The sequence below is a fragment of the Vigna unguiculata genome, chromosome 11 (assembly GCF_037176805.1).
Source record: "Vigna unguiculata cultivar grain cowpea cultivar isolate G323 ecotype 2 chromosome 11, ASM3717680v1, whole genome shotgun sequence".
Taxonomy (NCBI): Eukaryota; Viridiplantae; Streptophyta; class Magnoliopsida; order Fabales; family Fabaceae; genus Vigna; species Vigna unguiculata.
The window spans coordinates 5751462-5769879 of NC_140802.1; the positions used below are offsets into that span (position 1 = coordinate 5751462).

General features: G+C 34.4%; 1 protein-coding gene across 1 annotated transcript; it reads right to left on the reverse strand.

Moving 5' to 3' along the window:
* Positions 1-11998: 11998 nt before the first annotated feature.
* Positions 11999-16832, reverse strand: LOC114169625 (Pentatricopeptide repeat (PPR) superfamily protein; the record flags this gene model as incomplete). The annotated part of the gene is made up of 3 exons (XM_028054860.2): positions 11999-12442; positions 13751-16037; positions 16640-16832. Coding segments are annotated over 2 exons (2310 nt in total), but the record flags the coding sequence as incomplete, so codon positions are not given.
* Between the last annotated feature and the right edge of the window lie 1586 nt (positions 16833-18418).

The window sequence follows — 18418 nt, forward strand, 5'->3', positions numbered from 1 at the left end:
GGCATCTTAACAATTCTCCACCTTGACTTGAATTTTCCCAAGTCACCAGTAATCAAGAACAACTCTCATGCCTCTTCATCCCGAAGGGTCTCAAGCTATGCGAACATTCACCAAGTCCAAGCTATGCTTAAACTTGGCAGAAGATAGGGGCTTAGTCAACATATATGTTGGATTGTCTACGGTTAATATCTTCTTTATGGAGAACAATTTGTTTTCAATTACATCGCGTATGAAATTCAATATGACATCGATATGCTTTGATCTTTCATGATAAACTGGATTTTTAGCCAAACACAATGCGCTTTGACCGTCACAACAAAGTACACACCTTTGCACATTCAAACCCAAACTATTAATAAGACCTTGCAACCATATACCTTCTTTGACTCCTTCTATCAAGGACACGTATTCTGCTTCGTTGGTAGATAAAGCAATAGTAGGTTGAAGTGTTGCTTTCCAACTAATAGCATAACCATAAAGAGTGAAGATATAACATGTCAAAGATCTTCTTTTCACAAGATCTCCACCATAGTCAGAATCTGCATAACCAATATGACCACACTCAATATCATTAGAACCATAAACCATGCAGATATTACTAGTACCTTTTAAATATCGCATAATCCACTTCACAACCACCCAATGAGCTTTCCCAAGATTACACATAAATCTACTAACCACACTCACACCATGAGCCAAATCTGGTCTTGTACAAACCATGTCATACATCAAGTTCCCAATAGCACTAGAGTAAGGAACCTCATTCATATAATCCTTCTCTTCATTGGTACTAGGAAGACTGTAAGACCCATGGAATTTAATTAATTAAATAAATAAATAATTAATAAATGCGGGGGGGGGAATCATTTATGACATTAAATTATGATGAGTATGATGTGGAGAAGTACTAGCTCAAATGGTTGAGAGTACTTTGATTGTGTGAAAGGACTTGGGTTCGAGTCCTATGTGTGTTAATTTTGAGTTATTATTCGTTATTATTTTAGTATATGTTAATCATGCTCTGGCAATTGCATAGTTGGGGTTCAAGTCTTGGAAAACCCAAATTTAACTTCATTTTTCTTTTGCTAATGTTAACTTGGGATGGAAGTGGAAAGGGTAAAGGGAACCCTAACTTGAATCAGCAGCCAAGAGTGGCTGTAATCACAATTCATAATGAGAAATGAATGACCATTAACACATAATTAGGTGCATTTTCGTTTTGATCTTTGGACTAGCTTAAAGCACTAGTTTAAAAGGCAAAAGTGAGGGTTTAGGAAAGGTTTTGCAAGGTTGAAAATATACCTAGAAAACAGAGACGAAAATTAAGAGTGAGGGGAGTGTAGTGAGTGAATTATTGAGGCTGGGTTGAGAAGAATCAAGGGTGGCCATTAGTGATCAAAGAAAGAGCTTGAAATTTTCAAGTTTAGTAAAGGAAAACCAGGTTAGGGGAGCTGGACTCCATTTATCTTGTTGTTTTAATAATTACCTGAAAAGTATGATCACGTGAATGCATGGTTTCCATTTTTATCTGCGAAATTTTGAATTCTGGAAATTTTCCAGAAACCGCCTGGCGGGCTATACATAGCCGCCAGGCAGCTCATACCAAATTGTATGTATATCTGGGTTCCCTGATGCACTGCCTGGCAGTGAAGCCCTGTACTGCCAGGCGATGCAAATTCTGTAGCATTTTTCTGGGTTCTCTGATGGACTGCCTGACGGTGATGAATTTCCGCCAGGCAACGCGAGTCTGTTGGCTCATTTTGGTGATTTTGTGCGTATTTTGACATGTTTATGATTGGGAAAAACATGGGTTAGTTCTTAGAAGATGATTTGGTGTTGAATTTCACTGATTGACTTGTAATGGACCATGTAATCGGATGGAACAATGCACATGAGCTTTAGGGTTGAATGTGTGATATTTTTATCTACGATTCGAAATAGGTTACCGTGAATTGGACATAGGAATAGTTGATCAATGTGATTAAATGTTGAATGGTTCTGGTTGTGATTGGATTGGAGTTGCGAGTGATGGGAATTCGCAAAGAAAGAAAAATGGTTGGGTTATGGGTGCTAGGAAAATCTGGAAAATGTATAGATGGTAAGCACCGCCTAGCGGCACGGGACTGGCCGCCAGGCGCCAGCGTAGTGGCAGTGCTGCTGCATGGTTGTGATGTCATGCACTGAGGTTGGGTTCTGTTTCCGTTGAGTTGGGATCAGTAGAGGGGATTTTTGTTATATATGTGGAAGTTTGATGATGGAGTTTCGTGTATGAACTAAAAAGGTGGGGACTACATTAGGAGGTAACGATATTAGATGTTAGAGGTTTTGCTTATTTTATGGCGTAGTAGGGATTCTGGATTTTGGATAAGTTGGGTGCAAGGGGGGTTTAGAGAATTGACCAATTGTTGTGAATGGGAGTTTAACCCTAAGAGAACGCTAGAGGGGGAGGGAATTATAGAAGAAGTGATGGGATTTATTTAGCGTTGGCGCTTGATGGTGTGAAGAGGGCACTATACCAATGTAATAGGCTTGGCAACAACTTAAGGGTAAGGAATCCAAGAATAATAATAGGTTAAAAAGGAAGAAGCTTAATGTTATAATTGAATGTGTACTGTTATCAAGCTAGGGAGTGAAGACTGAACTTCACCGTTGTTAGTAACAAGTTAAGTTAGATGATACTGGGGAAGTGACCAGTTGGAAATGAGGTAAGAAATTGTGCTAGACTTGAGCAGAAACCAGTAACGCGTAGTATTGTCATGGCGTCTGGCGGTGATACACGAACTGTCAGGCGGTAGCGGGAATACAGTGGGGTCTCGAGGTTAGGTGCGCCTAGTGGTGAGGACAGTCCCGCCAGGCGGTACCTGTAGCAAGAAGGATTTTTTAGGCGCTGTGCGCCTGGTGGTATGCGACACCTACACCAGGCGGTCTGGGAGCTGGCAACGCCTGGCGGCACGTGTCCCCCGCTAGACGATTTGTACTGCTGCAGCTTGGAATTTTGATTTCACATGTGTGATCTACATGGCTTCTAGTGGTGCTTTAAAGGTGGGATTGCTGGTGTTCCTTGAGTTGTGGCTCAGAACGTATCCCTTGAGTTGTGGCTCGGGATAGGGGTTAAGCATATGGTATTCCTTGAGTTGTGGCTCGGAATAGCATCTCTTGAGTTGTGGCTTGGTATGACTGATGAACACGAGGAACCCTTGAGTTGTGGCTCGGGTTGGCGAGTGTTGCCGGTGTGAGTGTGCTGGTTGTGGCCAGTACGGATGGGTCCAGATAAATTGCCCTCCTCAGTGGTTGGCTGACGAGTTTGGTAGTCTTGGGACGTTGCGAATTATGTTCGCATTTGGGAACTCCTCCTGGCGTTACGGTGTATGATCCGTAACAATGGTACCCGCACGTGCTTTATCGGTTATGGCCGATAGGTATTGTAGCAAGTCATCTTGAAGTATTCACTAGAAGATGTAGAATACGAATAATCTGATTGGGGTCAGGTGGCATGAATTAAAAGATGGAATCATGGGGGATGGTTGTGTTATTCATAGTGATGTGTGTATAAGTATATATCTATAAAATTGTATATGTTTTATCTATTAAGCTCACCCTATCTGCTTATGTTTGGCGATGATCGTGTACGCGGTACACGAGAGCAGATGTTGTTGATGCAGGTGGCTCAAATGAAGCTTAGTCGCAGAGAGGGGATAGATTCGGGGAAATCTTATGTTTCATTTTCTTTGGTTTTGAGATCAGTTGTAAACCCTGATGGGTGCTATTATAACATTTGATTTTTGGTTTTGATGACTTATGGTTATGAACGTTGTTTACTTATTTAATAAATTTTAAATTTTTCCCGCATTTTGGGAAAATGAGGTATTATTAAAGGCTGTGTTATTAATTTACTCCTTTATTTTATTTATAAATCCGTAATATCCTAACGGGATGTTACAAAGAGTGCTAGCATCAAGTCTAAAATATGCTACCAAAGGAGTACTAAAAGGCTTAGAATTCTCCATTTGAAAAGACTACAACAAATTTTCAATGTATTTCTTCTGAGATACATAAAATAGACCTATATTCCTGTCTCTCCAAATCACCATTCCAAAAATCTTCTTAGCTGCACCCAAATCCTTCATAGTTTTGCTCTTAGCTACAATTAACATGTCATCCACATATAGTAACAAATATATACAGGAACCATTTGCCAAATTCCTACTATAAACACAATTATCAAACTCATTTTGAACAAAATTATAGAAAACCATAAAAGCATCAAACCTCTTGTACCACTACCTCAGGCTCTATTTTAAACCATACAATAATGTTTTTTCAACAAACACACATGGTTCTCTTTCCCAACCTCAAGGAATCCATATGGCTGTGACATGTAAATTTGATCCTCTAAAATCCCATTCAAGAATGTAGTTTTCACATCAAGTTGCTCTAACTCCATATCCAAAGCGCTCACCATGGCCAACAAAACATGGATAGTCTTATGTTTTACCACAGGTGAAAACACTTCATGGTAGTCAATTCCCTCTTTCTGTGAAAAACCTTTTGCCACAAGTCTTGCCTTAAATATAAATGGTTCAACATCAAGAATCCCTTTTTTCTTCTTTAACACCCATTTGCATCAACTGGCTTCACACTTTTAAGTAATGATACTAACTCCTAGGTATGATTTTTCTTAAGTGACTACATCTCCTCATTCATGGCAATTAACCATTATGACGCTTCTTTGCTCTAGATTGCATTCTTATAGGATTTAGGCTCATCAGAATAAAGATTTTCACCAACCGCCAAGGCATACGCAACAAAGTTAGTATCAACAACACATGTAACATCTGCATACATTGCATGTTTTCTTATTTCCCTTTTCGTTCTCCTTATAGCTATACTTTGAGGTTCTTCTTGGACATTACTAGATTGATCTACAGGATCCAAATTTTCTTTATTTGAATCTTCAAACTTAAGCTCCACCTTTTGATGAATTCCCTTATTCCCTGCAATATTTTCAACCTTCTCTTTTTGGCCAAACAAAACAGACTCATTAAAAGTAACATCTATGTTAATAATAAACTTTTAGTTCTATTACTTTCAGTACACCATAATCTATATCCTTTGACACCCGTAGGTAGGGATGGCAAAAATACTCGTGTCCGCGAATATCCGCGGATAAAATCCGCGACGGATAGTTAATACCCGCGTACCCGTTACCAGCAAAAAAATTAAAATTAAAATTTAATTTATATTTTATTAAGTTAAATTTAATTAAAATTAAAATTTGCAGTATATTTTATTATGTCAAATTTAATTATAACTAAAATTTAATTTAATTTAATTTAATTTAATTTTATATTTTATTTTTATAATTTTATATTAAACAATTTATAAAATATAAAATTTTTAAATATTTGCGGGTTTCGGGTATCTACGGGTACCCGCGGGTTTTAAAAATATCTGCGGTTATTTTTAAGCGGATACCCGACGGGTAAACGGGCGGGTAGTGGGCGAATTTTTTTTTTACGGGTCGGGTTGCGGGTAGGCACTATCCGTGCCCGACCCGACCTATTGCCATCCCTACCCGTAGGATACCCAAGAAATATACATTTCATTGCCCTAGGCTTTAATTTACCATCATTCACATGAGCATAATTTATCCATGTTGTAGCTTCCCTTTCATGACAACTAGAGCACCTTTGGAAACCGTAATTTGTCCATCTTTTCCTGGAAAATTATACCCTTGTTTATCTAAGGTACCAAATGAGATCAGGTTCTTCCGTAAGTCAGGAACATACCAAGCATCAAACGTTCTAGCAATGCCATCAGACATTTTTATCTACACAACGTCACTGCCTTTCACACCAAGGTCCTCATCATCACCCAATTTTACACTGCCATTTCATTCCTTAAATAAATTGAACAACTCCTTGTTAAAATTCGTGTGATAAGAAGCACCGGTATCCATGACCCATGTATCAGTAGAACCAATAGTATTGACCATCAAAACAGCTTTGCCATCTCCTTCATCTGAGCTCCCACTAAAGACAACTGCACTAGAACGAGCAACAGTTGTTCTGACATTATTATTTCTTTCTTTCTTCAGTTGTGGACAATTCTTCCTTATGCGCCTCACCTCTTTGCACTTGGAACATTTCACTTTCTTTGACTTTGAAAGTGAATTACTTCGTGTATGACCCTTGCTACTATTTCCTCTTTCCATGCTTCTACCTTTGCTAACTATGAATCATGCATCATCCTCATCAAAACTAGAGACTCTTCTCTTCAGTTTTGTAAATTGCAAATTGTCTTTCACGTTGTTGATAGTAATACTATCCCTGCCATACAACATAGTGTTAATAAAAATTTTCGTATGATTTCGACACAAAACATAACAAAATAATAACTTGAACCTTATCATTATTCTAACTCTAATACTATGTAGATCCAAGGTAACTCGATTAAAATTAGCAAGATTATCTCTTTTCAGGGTTATTAGATCCACCCTTAGAACAACTCTCCTATGCTCTACCATCTTGATCAACTTCATCATCTTAAAATAACACATGGAATGGAATTGAAAAAAACAAGTTAGAATATAAAAGATTGTTTATGGAAATACTCTTCCACCATTCAAGAGCATTTATAGGTTTAGTAAATGAAATTGCCAATGTTGGCTCATCCAAGTTTATGTCAAGTTGGTTCTTTCCCACATTAACAAAAGCCTGAAGCTTCCGTTTTATTAATTCGTAACATAAAAACCAAAATCATAATTTAATTTATATGCTAATTAATAATGATTAAATTAGTAGAAACTAATATGATTATATGACTTACATGAAGAGCATTTGACTTTATCAAATCAATTGAGGATGTGATAAGTGCAAAAAATTAGTAAAATTCATACGGAATTCTGGCACTTCTGCTTGTAATTTGTGTTTATATGATATTGATTTTCCTTGATCTAAGAAAAATGAGCTTCAATCACATGTTTCCAAGTTTCTACTTAAAAGAAATCATTTGATCCCTATTTTTGTATATTTTTCAGGTAAATTAAGGTAGGAGGAGGAAAGAACATAAGAGAGGAAGAAGAAATCAAGAAACAGAGTTAACGGAAGAAGTCTTGCCATTGTTTGCTCAAGCTAAAGCAATTTCGCCCAAGCGAGATCTATTGTTGCCAATCTCACCTAAGTTCGTGGAGAAGGGGCATTCAAGTTAGGCATTTCTCACCTAAGGGAGAATAGTTTTGATCAAGCGAGATGACTTTTCTTCAACATGAAATACCTTCTCGCTTAGGCGAGAATTATCTAGCTTAGTTGAAAATTCGTGCAGTATATGTGTGTGTGTGTGTGTATATATATATATATATATATATATATATATATATATATATATATATATATATATATATATATATATATATATATATATATATATATTCCAAGAGGTAGAAAACCAGAGGATGCAGGAACTGATCTTGAAGGAGCTTTAGAGAATCATGAAAAGTAGAGGAAGCATTTTCTCTAGGTTTTTCTTCTTGTTAACTTATTGGCAAGTGTACCAATTCGTTTGAAGTAGTAAAATGGTAGTCCAAGTGTCGTTTTCCCAAGGGATTTGTGTTTGTTAATCTACTTGTGATTATTTACTAGTTTTAGCAATTGTGAAAAACATTTTTAATTCAATGTAAAATAAAGCATGCAAAATTATAAAAATGAAGATGTGATTCGGTAAAAGGCATCATTAGGATTGGATTTCATGAATCAACGTAATGCAACACTACACAATATAAACATCTTTACGTACTCACATTCATGTTAAAAGCACACTTACTCTAATCCCTCAGAAGCAAGTTCTAAATCATATGTTAAAACTCTAATTCCTTAGCCATTTTAGCATACAATTTGCATTAAGATCACATTTCTAGAATGACCAAGAGATAATGTCTATTCCTAGATCATAACTCTTGGGATGTTCTATCCATGTCTAGTTCCAAATTCATTTTCTAATGATTTAGTAACAACAATAACATGATATTCCTATCATACACATTAATAATAAAGATAGAACAATTGAATACGAAGGAGATTATATTGTATAGGAAAAGTTACATAGTGTATGAATTCATTACATCCAATCCTAATGAAAATAGAGATTAGCTACTCCTAATCATCTAGAACATACGGATTTGATGAATTCGCACGAGTAGATGGAAGAATTCACTATAATTTCGTCCACAAGGTGCCCTTGACCGAAGCTTTCGAGTTTTTCTGCGTTTTTCACAATGAAAAGAACTACTCCTTTCCTTTGATTCTCGAAACTTAACTAACCACAACTGTCTACTCGCTGGGCGAGAGATCACTTAACTACCACACAACTGATGTGTCTCGCTGGGCAAGTGGGGGGCTCTGGCTGGGCGAGATGGTCCTGACAGATAGCTTTGTAGTCTTCCATTTTCCTATACAATTACCTATACAATGACCTAAGAAAAGAAAAATACTTCTAACTAAACAAAACACAAAATACTAATAAACTACCTAAGAAATAAACACCAAACACCTGAAATAAAGACAAATAAGAGAGGTTAATAAGCTTAAATACCAAGTATTTATCAAGCTTATCACTTCTTTAGCTCTTAGGATCCCATGGCTACCATGAGTGGCTAATCTTTTCTCTTGGGATTGAATGTGATCGATTCAAATGTAATATGGTGATATTTATATATAGCATTTTTTTCTACTTAATATTGGTATTATTGTTTTGTTCTTAAGGCTTGATTCTATTTGATCAATAGGTTCTTGGTTGTGATTTTTAGATCTGACTGGAAAGTATTTCTAAAGATCTGATCTGAACAATGGTACTTGATCTATTGCGATGCTAGGAATAGATTTCAATATATCAATTGCTTATAACACTTGAACATAATGCTGGATTAATCTGTTGAATATGTGAGGAATCAATATTCAGGGGAATGATCTTATGAATTTTATAGTGAGGAATCAATATAAATGATTTTTGAGTGTTGCATCAATATTGGTATTTTCAGATGTTATATATTTATATTTATCCAGATTACAAACAAGTGAGATAGATAAAATTCAATCCCAGCTTCTCTTACTAGACTTTTTCTAAACTTTATGCTTTTATTGTATTACTTTTATGCAAATTTAGTATTACATTCAATGATGAATCAAATGGATGTCTTTGTATATATGCCGATTGAGATAATTATTTATTATAATTGAATCTGTTTCTCGTGGGATCGACACTCTTACTTCAAAATCATTATACTACAGTTGAATTTTGGTGCGCTTGCCAAGAGAACAACAAGTATTTTTGGTACTATTGTCGGGGAACGATGTTCTTTTGAAATTTTTAGTTATCTCATCGAGCTTTTTAAGAAGTTTTCTTAGTTAGATAGTTTATTCAATTTTCTTCTTTGTATTAATCCTCAATTAGTCCTCTTGAGTTGTTTTGATTTATGTTCTTACGAGATTAGATTTCTAAAGATCAATTGGCATTTGACTCGGAGATAGAAAAGACGACTCGAAGGAATAGAGGCAAAAACAAAAAGAAGCAAGGAAAAACAAAGGAAGAATCTTCTAACACTTCAATCACAAATCAAGAAATAGAAAATATGGCAAATCAAGGACCAATTCCACCCAGGTGAACACTTGGAGACTATGCTATGCAACAAGGGCCAATATACTTTTCTAGCATAGCAATACCACACACCACTAAAACATTAGAGATAAAGCCAACTTTCCTTAGCTTCATTTGTTCTCATCAATTCACTGGAATGGATAATGAAGATCCATGTACTCATCTCACCAATACACATGTTGATATTTAAGGGCACTTTGAAGCATTAAATAAGTAGAGTTTCACCTTGTAGGAACATCTATACACAAAGCCGCATTGGCATCAATGTCCCATATTTTTTTCAATACACTATTTAAACTTCATCATCCTACTTTCAGAACCCCTAACTTACTTTTTGCTCTCCCTAATATCATCTAAAGAATCACCAAGAGCTTTCAATCATTCTTGCACAATTAAGTTTAAAATGTGTGCACAACAACGCACATGCAAAAACTCACAATCAAGTTTTTATCAAAACATCATTAGTAGATGCATTATCCAAAGTCAAAGAAAATATTTTTTTCTCAATTCCTCAATCATGCAAAAATCCATTTATTTTCTTTGACAACTCAAAGCCAGTTGGAGGTGAAGGAAAGTGGCAAAAGTTCATAATTTTACTGCACAATCTCCAATTTATGTCAACATAATGTGTTGTCAAAGCAATATAACCCACACCAGATATAGAAATCCACATATCAGATGTCAAACAAATCCTTTTTCTTATTTTCCTAAACTCTTCCTTTAACATGTTTTTTTCTTTCCTATATATTTTTAAAACATCACTTTTTATCGTATTTCTAAAAACTAAACATTCATCAGGATTCAAATAACTTATCCAAGTTCTAAGAGCTTCATGCTCAACAAAGTTGAAAGGTAAACCATAATGGATAATTAAATTGGCACACAGTTCATGGGAAACCATTGGATCTATTCTTCTTGCTTTTAACTTTCCTTGCTCGTCCACTATCATTTGCCTCACATCTTCACATTTAAGTTTATTACATTTCTCAATGTGATGCTTCAAATGAGAAGTTCCAAACTTTTTACTACCAATAATGTATTTTTGGTTGCATCCTTTACACCTTGCTCTCTCTTTTCCATCATCACTAACTCCAATCCTAGTGAAATAATTCCAAACATCAGAAGTTGTTGACTTATCAGTTTTCTTAGAAGAGGATTCTTTAAGTTCAACACTCACATCCATATCCTCTTCAACCACATTAACATTCTCAGTTTCATCAATAACACATGGAGGAGGATTCTTAGTATTTGTATTTGACTCATCCATTATATCGTACTAATCACCCCAAATTCATTAAATCCTAACACAAACAAACATTATAATATAACTCAGTCAGAAAACCACAAACAACAAACCAAAACAGCAACACAACAACTATGTCAACTCAAAACAACAACATAACACAAATAGATGACAACATAGCAACAAACATGTCAATTACATTTACAACAAACAATTACAACAATTTACAACCACATAAAATCAACAAACAGTCCAACAATTGTTCATTTTTTTTTTAAATGAAAGGCTTGATATATATGGTTACCTCAAATCTAGAGAAGCCTTGTACGACAACAATTACGAAATCCAAATGGGGGCAAATGACTACGACACCAATCACAAAATGGCTCGAAATCCAAATGGGGGCAAATGACTACGACACCAATCACAAAATGACTCGAAATTGGGGGTTGGATCACACAAACACCAATCATAGATACCTTTGTTTCCAATTAGGGGAAATCAGAGTCTTAAGAAAAATTAGGGTTACAAAAATTACAAATTAGGGCTACAAATTAGAGTGTTAGGGAAGCAAAAGGCCAGTTAGGAACTAGCCTGTGGTGGTCACCCTTCGTTGTACTTGAGGTTGTAGCATGGTGGTTCTACTTTTGCTGAAGCCGTGGTGGTTGCTTTGCTTTCATGGCCAGCGAATCATTTGACAATGATGCCATACTCTTTTAAAATCGATGTGGGACCTTATAGTTTCATAGTTTTGCTTACACAAGACAATTGCTTTTCATTCCATTATTTTTTTTCTTTTTCATAATCTCTCTTTGAAATTTGACTTCGATTAATCTAGTTATTTAACGTGGAAGCAACTGATACTTCTGACCTTATTTTATAGTAAAAATGCTTGATGTTTGTTAACCACATGCTTAAGCTTCACACCCACTTCTTTTTTTTCTTTATCCATCGAATACCTTTCTAGCTTTTGTAATATTTCTGTGTCATTGGTATAATCAATTTGAAATTGTCTATTCAATCTGATTTGAAATAGACTGCAATCTTTGACACGAACCTTTTCGATAAATTTAACACATCCTGAACTACACCAAAGAAAACGAATTATGACAATGAAACTTCATTTGATTTACTTTCTTTTCCATTGGAAAAACAATTTGTATTCAAAACCAAATTGCGGGTTTTGGCTTATGACAATAGCTATTGTCAATTACATTCACTTTAATAACAGTAAAGTTTAAACAACAACCTAATTTAAAAAATGTGAAACTTTATAGAAGTATCTAACTTTATGCCAAGCTTTCTATGGCAGCAGTATTCTACAAAGAAATAAAAGAAACCTTTATATTAACAGTATGATGCCATAATTTAGTCATCAACAAAATAGAGTAATCAAGACGTTCCATCTCTTCCCCTAAATGAAACTTCTGCTGCATAATGCAGGTGAGATTTGATTCATCCAGTTCTCCTGCAGATAAAGTTGGTTTCTGACTAACTCTGGTTGGATTGGATAGGGAATTATTACTTTCATCAGCCTCATTTAGTTATCTGCCAGTAGGAAATAAGAAAATAACTTTGAAGTCCAAAGAACATTAATGCAAAGAAAGTCAGAGACAATATATTAACATTAGAATATAATCCATAAAACAAACACCAAAAAAACTGATTGCTTCAATTTTTCTTCTTTTTTTTCGACAAATTAGTTGTTAGTTTTTTGGTTAGTTGGAGAAGTTCAGCCCACAACCTCTCTCACCCTCCTTTCTAAACCCACCAAACCAATCTTATTTCTCTAAATTGTAAGCAGGGGACTGAACACACAAACTTTCCTTCCCCTCCCTTCCATCTAACCACTAAACCAAGTTATCACTTCCATTTAATTGCTTCAATATTTTGAATACAACATGGGAACGCCAGAATTATTGAGCATATGCAAATGTGGCCATCATCAAAGGCACAGACGGAGTTACTACATATAAGATCACTCCATGTAAGCTAATTCACTATTACGTGGATCAAACCCAACGCAGAATAAAGTACATAAAGTGGATTCCAAATGGTAACATGCGGCTAAAATATGCTACAGATGTTAAGTCAGAACTGAAGTTCTCAGTTGACTTGGATCGTTTATTAAAAGACTCTCTACCTACCCCGTTATCTAAAAGAAAAAAAACCCTTCGAAATAGAACTACTTGCAACTTAATTGATACATGAATCATCAGTTGAATCTAATTTACACACACAATAAGGAGAAAAACCATCTGAAGCCATCTAACTTATAATCCCTCCACATTTCCACCACTGAACTAATTTTTGAACCACTTTGTAACTCATTCTATAACTTCCTGGAACCTATCAGAAATCAGAAATATTAGAACAGAACTTTTACATAATGGACGGATGATTTGCTAATTGGCACAAATATATATATATATATATATATATATATATATATATATATATATATATATATAATTAAGTGCTATTCATCTTATTTAGAGAGAGCAATCCAAAGTCAAATATCATGAGTCACCTTTCTCTCAATGAGAAAAGATGACGTAGAGTTTTAATTCAAATAAAAATTAGAATATGCAAAAACAGATTATCAATTCTAAATGCAGTGTAAAACAAATTTAGGTTTATCTATGGAAGAGAGTGACAAAGATCAGTTAGTTATTTAGTAGGCCACAAAAAAGAGGGTTTAGTTCATGCTGAGAAATTATTACTCAACCGATCTTAAATCGTTCGGCCAAATTGCTCTATGGAGTTTTTCATTCAGGGCAATTTGGGTGTGTCCTATGTCCCTAGTTCATACATTTATTATTAGCCTTCATGGTTTTGGTAGAATAACAAACTAACCATTTTGTCGCAATGAACAACCTATCCTGCTTCGATAGTATTGGGGGCCAAACTCTGACATGTTTAGGGATTCATTAGCACAGCACTGGATTTAGAAATTTGGCCTTCTTAACACGAGTTTGCTGGAAAACATGGAGGTACAACGGCACATGAATATTCATCAGAGACCTTTAATCAATACCCACCCATTTCCTAAACTCCTGAACATGCTCAAGCCGCTTGCTTTGGGCTTCTGTTCTCGTATTTGATGCTTTTAAACTCCTATAAAGATTTTTATGAAGTCTAAGGAACTCACTTTTGTAAATCCACTTGTCAGCATACATGTTATGGTCTCTCATATGGCTAATGACCTCCATCACTCTCTCAAAGTAACCACCTCGAAGAAAGTTTAGCAATAGTAACTCATAGAGATCTCTATTTCCCACTAGATTGTCACTCTTCATGAATCTCTTAATGTCTCCCCACAAGATTGTGATCTCACGAAACATACCAAGAGAAGAATATCCACACATTAAAAAGGCAAAAGTTTGACTTGTGGGCTGAACATTCATGCTAAGCATTCTTCTATATGCCTTTAATGCATCCTCTATCATTCTGGCCTTGCAGAAAAAGAAAATGGAAGAATTGAAGTTATACACCAAAGGAAAAACTGTCCGATCTTCATCTTTCAATATTTGAGCTAAGGCAATGGCCAAATCTGTTTTACCAAGTGAATTTAATGTTTCTTCACAGAGGTTGTGTTTGTCCGTAGCATCATCAGATAACGCTTTGTCCAGCAAACCAACCTTTTTCATTTGTTTCAGTAGTGCCTTTGCTTCTCTTTGCAATCCCTGCTTCTGGTATGCTGACACAAGTAAAAGATACATATCCTGACCCATTGGAGAACCAGTAACCTCTATATCATCCAAAATGTCATGAGCACACTCAAGCCATCCTAATTGAATACAAGAACTGATTACATCAAAACACAAACTGGAGCCTGCCACTGAACATAATTCCCCTTGAATACTAAGTAAGAGTTTTGAAAGTTCACCAATCCGCCCATCTTTCTTGTAACCACTGATGAACTTAGCCAAGGCTCTATTACTAAGAACTAGTTTCCCACCCCTATAAAAGATCAGAACCTGTCTGCTTTCAACCTTAAGGACAAAATCCTTACACATTTGCTCAGGTTCAATGTGTATCTTCAATGCAGTCCTGAGGTTAGGAGATCCAATGGAAATAAAACAAGGATTTTGCAAGTGTTTCCCATATTCTTTCTTAACATTACAATTATGCGAGCTAGTCATATCTAGAACAAGCTTAGCTGCAGCATCAATGTCATTAAATTTGAAGTGCAGGCTCAGCAAACTATCATAGAACTGACAATAGTGACAAACATAAGCAGCCGAAACTCTGTCAGTATGGTCTTTCAATTCCTGCATTTCATCTCTCAGACCATTCATCTCTAGAATCTGAGAAATTATTACAATGGAGTGTGCGTCAGCCATGGTCCCAGTCAGCGACATTAATTCAATCAGTCTCAGGCCTTTTAAAGACAATTTAAACTTCACACAAGCATCAAGAACAAGGTTAAAGACCAAGGTATCCAGCTTGACCGTGACTGCATGGTGAACCTTCTTATCATTCAAGCAATTGTAAAGATCACAAACTTGAAACAGATAATTGGATGAAAGATGTGTTCCAATTTCTGACTTCACAATATGAAAAACAACCAAGGACAATAAATGCATAGAGGGCACACACCCTTTGTCAAGCATCAACCTAAGAATCGCTGAGGCAGGGGATGGCATTTGCAACCTAGCAAGGGAAAGTGCAAGTTTGGTTAAGGTATCATCATGAAGTAAACCAGACTTCTCTCTAACAATCTGCAACACCAAATCACAAGCTTTTCGCATCCAAACATGATTGGAAGAATAGGACAATTGAACAATGAATTGGTTCAGTAGATGAACCTCAGGGTAACCATAAAGGCTTCTAAAATCCTGAAAGGACTCCCATGCTTCATGCACCTGATGATTCCTCAAAGCAAACTTAAGCTTTCCCAATAGAATATCTTTGGTGGAACGTTCCCATGATAATCTTTCACAGTTGCCAGAAGTGGAAAATTTTTGCAGGAATGGACTGTGCTGCTCAAAGCAGACATGCCTTTGCAAAATCTTGCCTAAACAAAAAACCTTCCTGAAAATGTGGTTACGAATAGGGCTGTCAAAACAGGCCAGCCCAACCTGATTGACCCAGCCCACTTTGGCCCACCTCCTCAATGGACTGGCCCAACCCAGCCCACCTGAAAAAAAAAAATCAGACCAGCCCCACCGGCCCACTTAAATTTAAAAAATTTGAAGGAATACCAATCTAAAATGGAAATTGTCAATGACTACAAAATGAAAACTCCAAATATCATATGCTGAAACAGAATACAAAGCAATGACTACTTTTAATTTCTAAGTTGCTATGACTTATACAAATCCTACTTGCTTTATCTGTGAACATGTACAATCTAAATTCGTTAAATCCCAACATAAAAAATAAAAATATCCATCTCAGCCTGGGATAGAAATTTCACCAAAACTGGAACATGTTGTGGGTGAATAACTCAACCTAATAACTCCAACATGCTCTATCCGTGAACATGTACAGTCTGAATTCACTAAATTGGAAGAAATAAAAATAAAAATATCAACTTCAGCCAGTGATAGAAATTTCACCAAAATTGGAGCATGTTTTGGGAGAATAACTCAAACTAATAACACCGATATGCTTTATCCGCGGAAATGTACAATCTGAATTCATTATATTGGAATATAAAAGCACAATAACAATCTCAGTCACCGAAAGAAATTTCACTAAAATTAATTTGTAATAACAAAAAAAAAAAAAACAAAGTACCTTCAACGAAAATCTTGCTCTCACTGTTACGGAGGCGGCGTTGGTCGCGGGGAGGCTGGTCGAGTTGCGGATAAGAAGTAGGTTCCTCGCGGCGGCGGCGGCGGCGGACTAGAATTGTTTGCGGGGAGGAGAGTGTGAGTGTGAACAGGTGTGTGCTGCCCAGGGAGAACCTAATTGTGCGTTCCTCTGAACATCAAATTTGAGAGTCAAGTGTGTGATAGATGAATTTGAGGGGTCAATTATGCTTGTTTCGATTTGAAGGTAAAAGAAAGAATGTGAATTTTTATTTTGTAGTTAAAATTAATATATTATTATTATATAATAAATTTAATTATATTTAAGTTTTTGTTAAATTTTGGAAATTTTAATTAATGTTTTGATAAATTATTGTGATTTATTGAGAATTTAATAAATTTTAATTTTTTTAATTGAATATCTATTATTAACTTTTCTAATAATCAGGTGATGTGTGTTAAGTAATTTAAGTTGATTATTATCTTCCATTATGATTTTATGAAATATAAAATTATAATATATTTTTAACTTTTCATTGAAATAATAAAATTATAATTTTATAATTATACAATTTTAAATTAAAATAATAAAATTATGATGCAAGTTTTTTTTTCCTTTTTAAACAAATAAAAAATTATTTAGTTAAATAAATGTATTGAATGAAAAGGTTTGTATAAATTTATGGATATAAAAAATTAGTGTATTAATTTTATTGAAAATTTTATTTTATATATATATATATATATATATATATATATATATATATATATATATATATATAACAATAAAGGAGATTCCTCTTTTTGTGTCCACATTTTATAATATTCATTTTACCCTTAATTATTTTATAAGTAATTTATTTTTAATCATTTTTCTACAAATCTCTTTTGTTTTAAATCATCATTTAAATTTTCTTTTTACATATCTTACTTTTTTTTTATAATTTTATATTTAACAACTATTTTAAAAATTATATATTTGGAAAATCACATGTTATACATTACCATTCTTTCCCTTCCTTCGTATTAGTAAAGCTCAACATCTCCGAGGATGCAAATGCACATAGCTATTCTTGTAAAAATCAACACCTATGCTCCTTATCCAATCAAGGTTCTTAATTTATCTATTTGTAACATTATATAAAGAAACTTTCTCTTTTGTATCCACAATTCAAAATATCAATTTTATTCTTTAAAATATAATTATTTATAAAATTTTAGAAAAATCACCGTTACTTTTGTAAACTCTTTTATAAAATCTTCTATTTCTCCTCTTTTCTTTTTCTCTATTTATCAACAGTTATTCTTTCAATTTTTTATGATATATTTTACTTTATTTTTAATAAATATAATTTTATTTTATAAATTATAATTTAATAACATTATATTATCATCACCTACTAATATACTATCACGTATATTTAGAAAATGCATACATACAGGCACAACAACGCATGTGCTTACGCTATTTTATGTATTAAGACTTTTATTTTAAGTAAAAAGTTTAAATTTTATATTTCTGTACACGACTTTTTTATAATCACTAAATTACGTACTAATATAAAATATATATTTTAAACATCATTGTTTTCCAAAAAAAAATATTATTTAAGAAAATTAAACATGATAATTATATTTTCACATTAGATAAAATAAAAACTTTTCTCAAAACTAACGTTCTCTTTAAACTATTTAATTTATTCAATTTTAATTTTTTTTAATATGTGAGTCTGAGATTATAATTATTTTAATATATATATATATA